Raw genomic sequence first — 12,692 nt, forward strand, 5'->3', positions numbered from 1 at the left:
TACAGGAGCAGAGTCAATTCAAACGTAAGACAACAAGGTGATGAACCCAAGCTTTCTCCCGGCAGTCTTCATTTCTGTACCTCTGTAGCAGAGACTCTACCTTCCTTCATGACCACACGTTTCCTGGACTTTCCCCTTTCCCTTCCTGGTGGAGAATGCAGTATTGTGCCCCCCTCCCCCAGTCCAATGTGAGGCTCCAATGTGAGGCACTCACCAGTCTTACCTCTGTATGAGGGTCCCAAAGATAAGATGAAGAACTTTCTGTATGTTTTCTGTGTACAGCCACCTCCACTGTTCCATCAGCAGCAAGTGCAGCAGATCGAGGGCTGTGTCCGCTAACTCCGTCTCTGATCCTGGAGAATAAAAAGGCATCAAAAGTAACTCAGAAGAGACCCATACTGGAGGACATCTTTCAATGCACTTTATCTTATCCTGTATTTTTGTAATCCATCAGTTCTTACATCATATCAAGAGATACTTCATATCTAAAAAGTTCAGTGATAGGCTCGGTATTTCTTTACAATTCTTTTGTGTTAGTCACTTAGTAAAACATTTTGATCTTTTTAAAAATATTTTGAATACCATTATTTTGCCTAGGTCTGTTTCTTTTGTATTTCCCCCAGGGAGTAGATATATTTTGTTGTAGGTAAGTGCTCACAACTGGTGACTAACTAGAACTGGCAAGGCCCAGTCTCTTCCACACTTATATTCCACTCGTCTCCACAAGGCATCAGAGAAATGTGTGGGCAGCAGATTTGGGAAAAGATTTCGGATTCTTCTCCTGTTAAAAAGTGCTTTGAAAGCAACTCCATTACACAGAGCTGTTGGGTTGGGATCCAGGAAGCTGCAGTTTGATTTTGAGATGACATGTGGTTCTAGGAAAAGCACTACACCTTTGGGAAAATGCCAGGACAGTGACTGATTTCTTTCCTATTCCAAAGACTGGCCACAAAGGAGCTCACACCCATGCTAAACTGAAGTCTCCTGAATAGAGATAGGTATGGATGGAAGTATCTGTTCTCTAACCCTGTTCAGGGGGTCCCATGTCACCTCTGATTTGGTTCCCTGCAGACTTTCTCAGGAGCACATAATATTCCAGAATGAAACTTAGCTACCTGATGCTATTGCTATGACTAATATTACTATAATTAATCATCAACAATAATTTTGTTAGTCTAGGACCAATGGGTATTCTCTTAGCTTGCCCAAGTCCCCCTCCCTTAAGGGTTCTTTAGAACACAAATGACGTCAGATTTGGATGAATCTATTTGAAATAAAACCTACCTTCTTAATCCCATCCAAAAAATATTTTCTTTCTTCTGCACTGTATTTCAAAGGGGCCTGGGAGCTGATGTGTTTGCTTTCTAGTCATTTGTTCAAAGATGGGCTATTGAGTTCCTTGGAAAGTAGCATCATTTTGAGTCTTAGTCATCCTCCTGAATTCTATCACTTTCTCAGGGTTAGTATTTACACAGAGCTGCCATCATGCGGTGATAATTAGTCATAGCAGTAAGAAATAAGAGGAAGCAAAACAAGGCATCAGGTGCTCTTGAAAAAAAATGATAAAATTTCTATCAATGAGCATTTAGGGCTAGAAAAAGGGCTACCCAGGCATTAACTACTCCTTTAGACTTGATCTTAGCCAAGAGGACTGGAAGCAAGAAACTACTCCTTTAGAGATATGTTGTTCAAAATTTACAGTCTTGATTTGGGCTGGATTATTAGTGTTTTACCCATTCCCCCTTATTTATAATTTCTTACAGTTTTCTAATGCTTTTGGTGTCAAAATACTTGGTTTACTTAACAAGTGAGATATATGTGAAGAGATGGAGTTGTAAATTCCATTTTCCACATAGCTAAGTTGAGAGAAACAATGATGAAATCAAACTTTTATTTTCCTTCTGAACATAAGATTTTGTGATCTTTTTTTTTCAATGGGAGCCTTTATCTTGATGCAATTAAACATTTTTCTTCTTATAAATTCTAGTTTAGCAAACATACTAATCTCCAGGACTCCCAATTTTTCCTCTTCATTCCTCTGGGAAGCAAACCTGCCCTGCCTCAAATGCTTATAAGGAGAGAACAGTGTCCTCACCTCTTCTCCCTCCCTGCTCTTTCTCTGGTAACTGGGTGGGGTTGGTTGCCATGGCAATAAATAAAAATGAAAGGGATAGATTTAGGGAAAAGATGAATTCTGTTTTGCACATGTTTGTCTGTCACTGCCCTATGGAATATCTCAGTGCAGATTTCCATAGGCAAGTGGGGTGGAAATACATCCGATATTAGGCATCATAGCACACATGTTAGAATTAAAGCCAATAGAACTGATGAGATCACCAGGTAGAGTGTGCAGAGTAATAACAGAGAGCCAGCAATATACTAAATAAGGCTAATAAGGGAGCTAACAAAAGTGACTGAAAAGGGACCAACCAGGAAAGTGGTACCACAGGTTCTAAGGGAATAGGTAAAGGGAGAAGTTCAAATGTAGCGGAAGCACGCTAAAAAGAACTTCAACAAGGTAATGAGACTGCAAACATGGGTCTCATTTTGCTGGATTGGAACTCCCTGCCTTTTTGCCCTGTTCCTCTGTTTGGCTGCACTCGGCTTGGCTCAGCTCTGGGGACTGGTTCGTATTCTTTCTTGCATCCCAGCACTCAGCACAGTACCTCAAACACATGGCTTACTTAGCTGAACAGAAGATAAATTAAAAGCGATGAATCCCAACTGTCAGAAGTCCCAAGTGGACTGTGCCCTGGCTCCCTTCTCTGTGGTGCGATCTTGTCACTCACCCGGGTCACTGTTGCTGAGGTCTTGGGCTGGCGCGGCTGCATCTGACACGTCACCATCCACAGATCCTTTGAGCGTATGGTCAGGATCCTTTTCTGGGGCATCTGCTGACTGCATTGCTAGTAATTTTGTCTGTTTTTCAATAAAGGCTTCCATCCCAGACATGGATAGGACCTCCGACTCCTGCAGGAAGAGCCACCGCACATCACATAGAGTGCAGAAAGCAGAGGAGCAACCAAAGCACTTGAGGTTTTCCCTGCTCCTTCCCTGAAGACGTATATTGAGCACAGAGCCCAACTGATGCTGTGACCACCTCAGCAAAGCTGCAAGTAAACCAATGCCTTTGTATTCCCATTTGGCACAAACACTTTCGGGTTCTCTGATCTCTCCCAGAAACAGGTTTTCTTTCTCATTCTGTCATACATTACCCCACACCCAGGGCCCTTGAGGAACCAACCTTGCAGAAAATACTTTTATACTAAATAGAGACCCAGGTGCTGGTAAGTCTTTTAGCAGGCACCTAAGTCTTTTCTGACTTTGGAGAAGGTCTCAAGTGCCTATAACTGCAGGATCCACATCCTGGCTGCAGATGCCAGGAGCTCTCTAGGAGCTTCTCACCACAGTGCCTTCCTGGAGACCATAGAGAACCTTCTCTTGTGTGTTGGCCAAGTTCAGCGCTGGAGCGATCTTACTGGATGAGAACCTCAATCTGGACCTGGTATAGAAACAAAGAGCAGAAACACGATGTAATTCGTGATCTTGCCCTAGCATATGAAGGGCTTACAAGTATTAATACTCAAAACGAGTATGCCTATACTTATTCTGGGCGTTTATAGGGCTCAGAGCTGCCAGAACAGCCCTGGCCCTGAACTCTTCCAAACAACATATATTTTGGAAAGTCTTAATATACAGTGCAATTCTTGCACTAAGCTGTCTACAATGCATCCATAAAGGGGGTTTAGCTAATGCCAAAGAGGGACCAGTCTGCCTCGTCGTATTCCCAGAGGCTAGAAGAGTGCTAGCACACACTACACACTCATTAAATATTTGTTGAAGGTCAGACAAGTGGCATTTGTTGCTGCTGTCAGTATCTTTATGCACATCCACTTATCTTAGTCCCCTCGTGTTCCAAATAAAACCGGGGAAGGGACTCCAAGTGCAAACCTCAGTGTTTCAAGGGATAGGATTCTTATAAGCACCGGTCAAAGTATAGGCCCAGGAAAAAAAGGCTAAAACTTATGTTATTGACAGAGACAAAGGTAGACAGTCAGCCAGACAAGCAGACACCAACACAAACACTCCATGCCCTCCATTTTCTCTCTCTCCATCATGGCCCATGCACAGATAGGAAGTTTCCAGTAAGGGTAGGTGTGGTGCCCTTCCTTTCCACAGGCTGGCTCTGAGTACTGCCAGGGCACATCTGAGACCTGGTGCAGGAGAGCAGCAGCCATAACCAGTTACTAAAATGGGCGCCGCAGGTGGCCATTCAAGCTCTTCCCTGTTTATTGCTGGCATATGCAACTTCTGAGCCAAGATTTCCAGAAAAGATGGTAAACAGAGATCAGTTATAAGCCTTAGCTCTTAATAGGAAAGAACCTTTCAGTTTTCCAGGAAAACACAAAAGGAGAAGATCCATATTCTAGAGTTTTCCTTCTAGTCACAAATCCCTCATCAGTTGGGCCCTGGGTTCTCACGGCAAGACAAACATTCCGCGGAGCTGCCTATACAGGATCTCAGGCTCCTTTGAGTTGAGCACTGAGGAGTTCAAGGTCTAGCTGTGCATAAAAACTAGTATGTATGGCCCACCTCTTCTCTTCTAGAGCTTGAGAGTTGGGGATGGGCTTTGGCTGAGGATTGGGGATCAACCTGAGAACTGGGCGACTGAAGGGCTTCTCACTTGCCAGCCTTCTTGCCTTCTGTCTGGGGCTTGCTATCTGTCTCGGCCTCACTCAGCTCCTCTGTGGGGCTCTGGGGTTCAGAGCGAGGAAATGCTGTCTTCAAGGTGTCCACGATAGCATTCACCACCATCTGCAGGGGTCAGAGGAGCAGAGTCAGACAGAAATCACCGAATGAGCAGTTTTCTCACGGTGCTTTATGCGATCAGGATGGGGAGACAGCTAGGCTATCTAGTGGAGCCCTAGCCATCAGCATAGTCAGATACCAGCTAGTAACTTAGTGGCAACTGTTCTCCCCTTTCTCTATGGCCATAAAAAGCTTCTTTCTCACAGAGTAAGACAAACAATGGCATGGGGAAAGTGGCTGAAACAAACAATGGGATAAATAAAAACCTGAGAGTTCTGAAGGCTGGTGAAATATTTTCCATTTTCAATTTCTTTCTTTGTATAAAAAAGAATGATTTTTAGTTTCCAAATTGATTCTTTCACCAAGATGTGAAAAAGCAGAAGTAATATAGGTGAAAATATATGAAGAACAGAAAGAATGAAGATTATCAAAATACAAAATATGTCTAGAGACATGTAAAATATAAACATGTTCAGTGTAATTCACACAGAGTAAAGAGCTGGCTTTTCCAGTTAATTCAATTTTTCTTCTTTAGGACAGAAAGAATAACAAAAATCACTCAGGTCCAAATTAAGAAGTCTGAAATTGATATAAACTTCTCTACTCAGAAACACTAATAAAACAATCCTCAATGAAAAGAATTCTATTTTTCAGAATGAGAAAATGACATATAGATATTTGCTAGAAAAATGCACAAACAAATGAAACCCTAAATATTGAAGAAACATTTACTTTCCCTTTGGTGCCTCTCATCAGTTAATACTGCTGGCTCAGAGCAACACCGGGACTTCTTTAACTCCTTCTTGGTTAATCCTCAACAAGGAACTGGACCAGCTAAGACAAGGCTGTAATGCAGTGATGGCGAACCTTTTGAGCTCGGCGTGTCAGCATTTTGAAAAACCCTAACTTAACTCTGGTGCCGTGTCACATATAGAAATTTTTTGATATTTGCAACCATAGTAAAACAAAGACTTATATTTTTGATATTTATTTTATATATTTAAATGCCATTTAACAAAGAAAAATCAACCAAAAAAATGAGTTCACGTGTCACCTCTGACACGCATGTCATAGGTTCGCCATCACTGCTGTAATGGTTGAGTAAGAGCACAGTAAAGGGCATAACAATCCAAGGAAAGAACACAGAGAGTAGCATATGAATGTGCTTAACATGGCTTAGACAATATAACGTGCTCTCTGGGCCCATAAAATTGTAGTCTGTGGGAAAGGTCCTTATCTGTGTTGTTCACTATTGTATCATGAACAGCGAGTACAGTACACAAGCAGTAAGTAGATGCTGAAAGAATCAATGAATGAACTTCGAGGATTTTACTTTGTGCAACCCTCTCTAATTTGCAGTTCTTTCATCATAGCAGTCAATGTCTCCCAACTCCGACCATGTGAAATTCCACTTTATCATTTTTCCCCCTGAAGTCTAGATGAGAAGAGAGTGGCCTCTTTTCTGCCAACAAGTAGGTGTTTTCTAACTTTTTAAAAAATATATAAGACATCCTTGGATAAACATAAACCTCGGACTTTTGCCTTGGGGACTGTAAAATCAGTTGGTAATCACTGCTTGCAGGTTCCAATGTGTTTATACAAATGTCCTTCTGCTACCATCTTCAAAGGTCCTGAGATACCCTACTGAAGAAGGTACAAGTCTACCCACACTCTGTTCTCCAGCAGAAAATGACTACACCATCTAAATCCAGCTTAGTGTCCTCCTTAGGGGTTGCTTTCCCGAGTGACCAACATTGGGAATGACTTTCACCTCCAGGAAGGACTTTCCTGCCCCCACCTATTTATGAGGTATAGATCTATTCTTACAACCCGCCGCTAGAATAACTATGTCCCTAGCAGATGTGTGTACATTTACACCGTCAGGGATAATGTACCCTCCAAGTTGCTCACTGTAATTCAACAAGTTGATATCCAACCAATATTTGGGAATAGGTCTTAAAAATCCTAGTCCATGTTCGACTAACTCCTCTGTGCTGCCTCTCCCCATCCTCCACCTCCCTCATTTTTAAAGCACTGCCTCGATGCTTGTAAGAACTAAGGCTGAGCGTATAAGTACCTTGTCTATTCTGGAGACCATGAACGGTTTCTTGACAAAGGCAATACGAGCATCTGTGTTCAGAGCGAGGAACTCCTGCATCTCCTCACTGTTAGCGATCTCAGGAATGGCACAGAGTTGCTGCAAAAGGCACGAGAGGGACTTCAAAGAGAAATTCTAGTTCCCTCCATCTCCCCACCCTGGCTTGGGTGTCTGGTGGGTAAAAAGGGCACAGAGCCAAAACAGAAGGTTGCTGACCTTTAGGAATGATTCCAGGAGGCTCTTACGGGCTTCTACTCTGTCACTATCCATGTTACCAAATGGGAGATCTGGAAAGAGCTTTTTGGGACCCTTCACATCTTAAAAAAAAAAAAAAAGTGTAGTCACTTAACAGAACTTAACTAAAAACAACAAAGCAGAACTGTTGAATATATTTCCCTGAGATTGTTTATTTCAGAAGTTCCAAATATACCCCAGGGATATAATACATACAATCTACTCCCATTATTAATGTTAATATTAAGATAGCAGAGACCATACACTACAATGGATACAAATGAGGGCCCTGAAATCCAATTGCCCAAGTTTAAATTTAGGCTCCGATTCCTCCTATAATAACGACCTTAGGCAAATTGCTTAATCTTTCTTTGACTTTTTTTGTAAAGTGGAGATAATGATAGTATTTATCTTATAAGCTGTTATGAGAATTCAATGAGCTAAATATGTGTAACGTGCTTAGAAGAGAACCTGGCATATATTTTCAAGTTTGGCCCAGTCATAGCTATTATTAAGAAAGAAAATGCATAACTGAAATCCACAATTTATGCCTAAGCTTATTAAAATGTTTATCTGGGTGATCGTTAGCTTTTTTAAATAAACACATTTTGTTTACTTAAAAAATAAACTCGCTGCTTATTAGCATACTTTCAGAGTTAAATTTTATTACATTTTCTTATTGTTCTTGTGTCTCATGGCATCTCTAAAAAACCTGGTTGTTAAAGCAAAGCTGGCGAGAATTTCTGGATATTTTAATATTAAAAAGCAATTACTGTATGGATCTGGAAAAGTTACTTCCTCATGCTATCTCATAGGCATAAGTGGAAATGTATCCACTGAGCCAAACCAGCTAGGGCTGAAAGTTTCTTTATTAAGCTTAAACTAAATAGACTCCAGAACAAAGAATTCGGTGGCAAAGGAATATCTCAGAAACAATGTGACCATTGCTGTCGGTCCAGTACTAAACCCCAAATCATCTGAATGCAAATTGGGGGAGGGGTGGCAGAGTAAAGGAATATCTCAGAAACAATGTGACCATTGCTGTCTGTCCAGTACTAAACCCCAAATCATCTGAATGCAAATTGGGGGAGGGGTGGCAGAGTAAAGGAATATCTCAGAAACAATGTGACCATTGCTGTCTGTCTAGTACTAAACCCCAAATCATCTGAATGCAAATTGGGGTGAGGGGTGGCAGAGTAAAGGACCCTTAATGCTACTTTCTCTCCCTCCACCCTTGCCACAAACCAACAGGCCCCCAGCCTCAGATCAAGGTGGCTAGATGTGGAAGCAAGCAGGCGGTCCAGGCCTGGGGAAACTCCTCACTTTTGATGAACTTGCGGAGATCTGATTTCTCCTCCAGGCGGGTCTGTAGATTCAGGAACTCGCGGTAGCGGCGATTAACAGTGTGGTATGCCAACTGCTGCAGGTTGCTGCTGTTCTCGCTGTCAAGGGCCGTCTCATACTGTTGAATGAATAAATGTGTTTACTGCATCAGCTCAATAGCCACATAGTAAAAGGAGAGTAGGGGTAAGGAAGGGATCTATTCTTATTCTGTTCCCAAACCTACCAGATCTGATTGCTGCTCTAAGTTGTAATGAACAACTCAAGGTCCAGGGGTGGCTGAATTAAAGAATGAGATATTTTTTCCAACATAGTATGGCCTAGAAAGTGAAAAATGAGTTTTATTGCTCTCTACTCCTTCCATCTCAAAGCTCCCTCCTGCAAACACTTTCACTTATAAAAATGGCTACATAGCTACTTTACAAATCCCAGACAGTTTAAAACCAAAGGTACAACACTGATAAAAAAAAAAATACTACCTCTTCCACCCCTCAATTATGGGGTTGGGTGTCATAAGGAGATTACCATTTTGCCATTATATTCAATCAGTGATTATGTATATTAGTTTGGGGGAAAATAATTCATAACAACTGATGAACAAAAATCATTTGTCTGGAATGCATTAAAGGGACAAGTGTTTGTTTTTTTGTTGTTGCTGTTCAGGGCAGATGAATTATTATTCTTGGAGCTAAACAATATTTTTTTTCCTAAGTATACGTCATCTGTATTAGATGTCATGTGAAAAGTGGAGATGTTGGAAGGGGTTAAAGTTTGCCGTCTTTATATGTTTGTAGGGCCAGTATATGGGAAAAGAGAACTTTACTGTATGCTCCCAGAGCCAATACCTTGAACAGCATGAAAGGTGCAACTTAGTATAGGGGAAGACTTTTGGACCCAGTAGTTAAATTACAGTGAAATGCTATGGAAGAACAACATATGTGCTTGTGCAGTGGTTCTCAACCTTCCTAATGCCGCGACCCTTTAATACAGTTCCTCATGTTGTGGTGACCCCCAACCATAAAATTATTTTCGTTGCTACTTCATAACTGTAATTTTGCTACTGTTATGAATTGTAATGTAAATATCTGATATGCAGGATGTATTTAGGTGACCCCTGTGAAAGGGTCATTCAATCCCCCAAAGGGGTCGCGACCCACAGGTTGAGGTAGGTTAGTAGAGGTAGGTTACTGTTGTTTGGTTGAGGTACTATACTGTGGGCAAGTGATATAAGAAACAATCTCTCTTGTTGGTGGGATCTGAGGCTGGTGTTTTAAAAATTTCTAAAGCCATGGAGAAAGAGAGGTATTCGTTATGAACTGACATGAGCAAAGCAGTCCATCAGTCTAGGAAAAGGCTTAGGTAAGAAACAGGTGGAATTCCAGGCAGAGCTTTCAAACTTGGGAGTACCTTGGAGTTATAATGCTTTCCATGGAATATTCTACTCCTTGAGCGACACTATCAATACTTACATTCCCAAACCTGGCTACACCTCAATATCACTTGGGCTGCTTTTTAAATATATATATTCTGACAGCCTCTCACATATTCTGAATGAGAATTTCCAAAGTGGGGTCCTAGGATTTTTAAAAAAATACAGCTCTCAGGAGACTTGGAGGAAGCCTATCCTAAAATCTGTTTTAGGGAATTGTTGCTCTAATTGAACCAGCCATCTGACACATAAACTCCCTTTATATCATTTCTGCAAATGAGGATTTTACTGTCTTCTGAGGAATATATAGCTAAAGGATCTTCCTTCCAAAACAAGAAGATACTAGTATTTTAAAAAAAGAAATAAATCACCCTGGCCAGTGTGGCTCCATTGGTGGGAGCATCATCCCATGCACCAAAAGGTGGTGGGTTCAAATCCCCGTCAGGGTGTGCGCGGGAGGTGACCGATCAATGTTTCTCTCTCTCAAATCAAGTTTTTTAAAAAGTTTATAATTATTTAAAAAATTAATTAGCAGGGGAAAAGTATGGAAAGAGAATTTCTGGACAAGGCTCTATACTTTGGGAACCACTCAAAAATATGACCCTCAGTCTCCTAACACCCTGAAATTCTAGGATTGCTTGTGGGTATTGCATAGAAACCTATTCTGTTTTACCGATGAACTCCAGACTCATAGCAAACAAAGAGTAGCCTCTCTCCTTTAGAGTCTTAGCTTCACCAACGGCTTTCCAAACCCATTCCAAGATTAGAGTGGGTGACCACATTTCCGGTCCTGTTACCTTCACCGTGTAGAGCGTGTACGGGTGGGATCCCGTGCCACTGTGCTCTCGGGCAGTAATGGTGCCAGTGATACGCAGGTTCTGGATGACAACTGGGCCATCGGGGCTGCTCAGGGGCTCAAAGCTGAAGGTTGCTGAGCTGAGAGAACCAGCTGGAGAGGAGGACAGCAGAACCGGTGGCAGACTAGGATCGAGGGAGCTCACCCCATTGGTAAGGTCTTTCTCCAAGCATGAGGGTCGTGGTGGGCAGGTCCTTTCCGGACTGGCCAACAAAGTTGTAAGAGAGGTGACATCTTGCTCTACCTCCTTGTCTGCCGTGTCAATCTGGATCTCTGGGCAGGAATTCAACGTGGAGACCAGACCTGTCTCTTTTTCTGTTCCTGGACCCTCCTCAGCCTCAGCTCCTTCAACTCCTTCAGGACCCTCATCATCCTTAGGCTGCAGAGACTGGGAACCCCCGAGGGCACACAGGGCATCCTGGAGCCTGTCAGTCAGGTAGTTGCCTGGGGTCATGAGCATGATGGTTTCTTTGCCGAGTTCAGACAATGGAGACTCCAGCTCCGCGTCTTCACATAAGAACAGAGGGCCTCGGATATCTGGCTGTAGGAAATGAGAGGAGCTGTTTCCTCCTTTTCTTTCCTCTGGCGCTCCACCCACATCTCCCTCTACAGCTTCATGGCCTTCTTCCACTTCCGGGGAGGAGCGTAACTGTCCCTCTGGCTCCTCACAGTTGAGGAGCCCCTGGGCTGCAGCTGGAGAGGGGGCTCTCGCCTCGGGCAGACTCTGTACCTCAACAACCAGCGGCAGAGATGTGGGCACCGAGGGCTGCTCGGGCCCCGTGGCACTGGCTGGGCAGTGTGACTTTACTCCTCCTGGAGTACCTCTAGCCTTAGAAAAGATGCTCACAAGTACAAGGTGGATCCAGTCGGGATCTGACAGCTTGCTGATCAGTGGCAAGATCACATTGCAAGTAATGAGCTCCACCACCACGTGGCGTCCTGTCCGAGTCTCCAAGTGGGGCTTGGGCACTAGTCCTTGAAGCAACGAACTCACAATGCGACGTGTGTAGGCAACCTCAGCCCCGGCGCTTTGGACCGCGGGATGTGGGGCGGCGGCCCTGCAGTAAGCCTCCCAGAGTTGGGAAGGCTCCACCTGACCGCTCTGCTTCCCTGCTGCTGCAGCCACCTCCTTCGCCGCCCGCATATAGCTCTGCAGGTGACAACCGCAGAGCGTCAGGACCCTCTGGGCAAGGGCAGGGCTGTCCACCGTGCCCATCCTTTTCCGCAGCTCCCGGGCCAAGCCTCTCATGGCCGCCTCTATTTCTTCCTCGAAGGCTGGCTCCTGGCTCACGGAGCGGTACCAGGATGACACGAAGTCCCGGATAATCATCTGGATGGTGCGGTGGATCTCCTGCTCCAGCTGCCTCTCCGCCTCGGGGTCTGGAGAGCAGGCGGCCACTGGGAAGAAGCACTCCAGGTGCAGCCGCCCGGCCCCCATGATGGCGCTGGGGCCCTGCCACCCTCCCAGCACCAGCAGCAGCGCAAACACGAGGCAGAGCATCCACAGGCCGACCAGGAGGTGGGTGACCAGGAGCGAGCCCAGCACAATCCCCGCCATCAGCAGGTTCCGGCTGCTCAGCAGGTTCCAGAGGCCACAGCTGGGCAGGGCTGGGGACCCTGGGACCGAGGGCGCTGTTTCTGCCTTCATGGTGGGAAGGACGGCTGCTCTCTTTCTGTTTCGCCTCGCAGTCAGGGATGGGGCATAACTGTGTCCCGGATGTGGGGGGATCTGGGGTGCGATGGGGCCGCGGGCCTGGGCCTCGACGTCCTACAGGCACTGCCAAGCGATGGCGACTCTGTCTCTGGCCCTCGCACCTGGAGCTTCCGGTGTGCACTGGGCGCAAGGATGTCGCCTCCGCCGGCTCCGCAGACGCGCGGTGCAGAGGCTCTCCGCCGAGCTGGGGCGGCCCGGGCGGGCGACTGGG

At 44.6% G+C, this 12,692-nt stretch overlaps 1 protein-coding gene across 3 annotated transcripts in view; it reads right to left on the reverse strand.

Moving 5' to 3' along the window:
* SNX19 (sorting nexin 19) overlaps positions 1-12,686 on the reverse strand; it is a 30,931-nt gene extending 18,245 nt beyond the window's left edge. For 2 of the 3 annotated variants that reach the window (XR_001514024.1, XM_006764719.2), the window contains exons 1-8: positions 10,709-12,686; positions 8,465-8,603; positions 7,124-7,224; positions 6,887-7,006; positions 4,685-4,815; positions 3,406-3,502; positions 2,790-2,970; positions 224-353 (exon numbers count right to left, since the gene is read on the reverse strand). Coding sequence is in view for 2 of the 3 variants with exons in the window: in XM_006764719.2 (XP_006764782.1) it covers positions 224-353; positions 2,790-2,970; positions 3,406-3,502; positions 4,685-4,815; positions 6,887-7,006; positions 7,124-7,224; positions 8,465-8,603; positions 10,709-12,415 (2,606 nt within the window). In the remaining variant the exon portion in view is untranslated. Of the gene's footprint in view, positions 1-214; positions 354-2,789; positions 2,971-3,405; positions 3,503-4,684; positions 4,816-6,886; positions 7,007-7,123; positions 7,225-8,464; positions 8,604-10,708 lie in introns of all 3 variants that reach the window. The other variant, XM_015564569.1, reaches the window with a different exon arrangement.
* Positions 12,687-12,692: the final 6 nt, after the last annotated feature.

Source organism: Myotis davidii, unplaced genomic scaffold (genome assembly GCF_000327345.1).
Source record: "Myotis davidii unplaced genomic scaffold, ASM32734v1 scaffold1019, whole genome shotgun sequence".
In the NCBI taxonomy this organism is placed as follows: Eukaryota; Metazoa; Chordata; class Mammalia; order Chiroptera; family Vespertilionidae; genus Myotis; species Myotis davidii.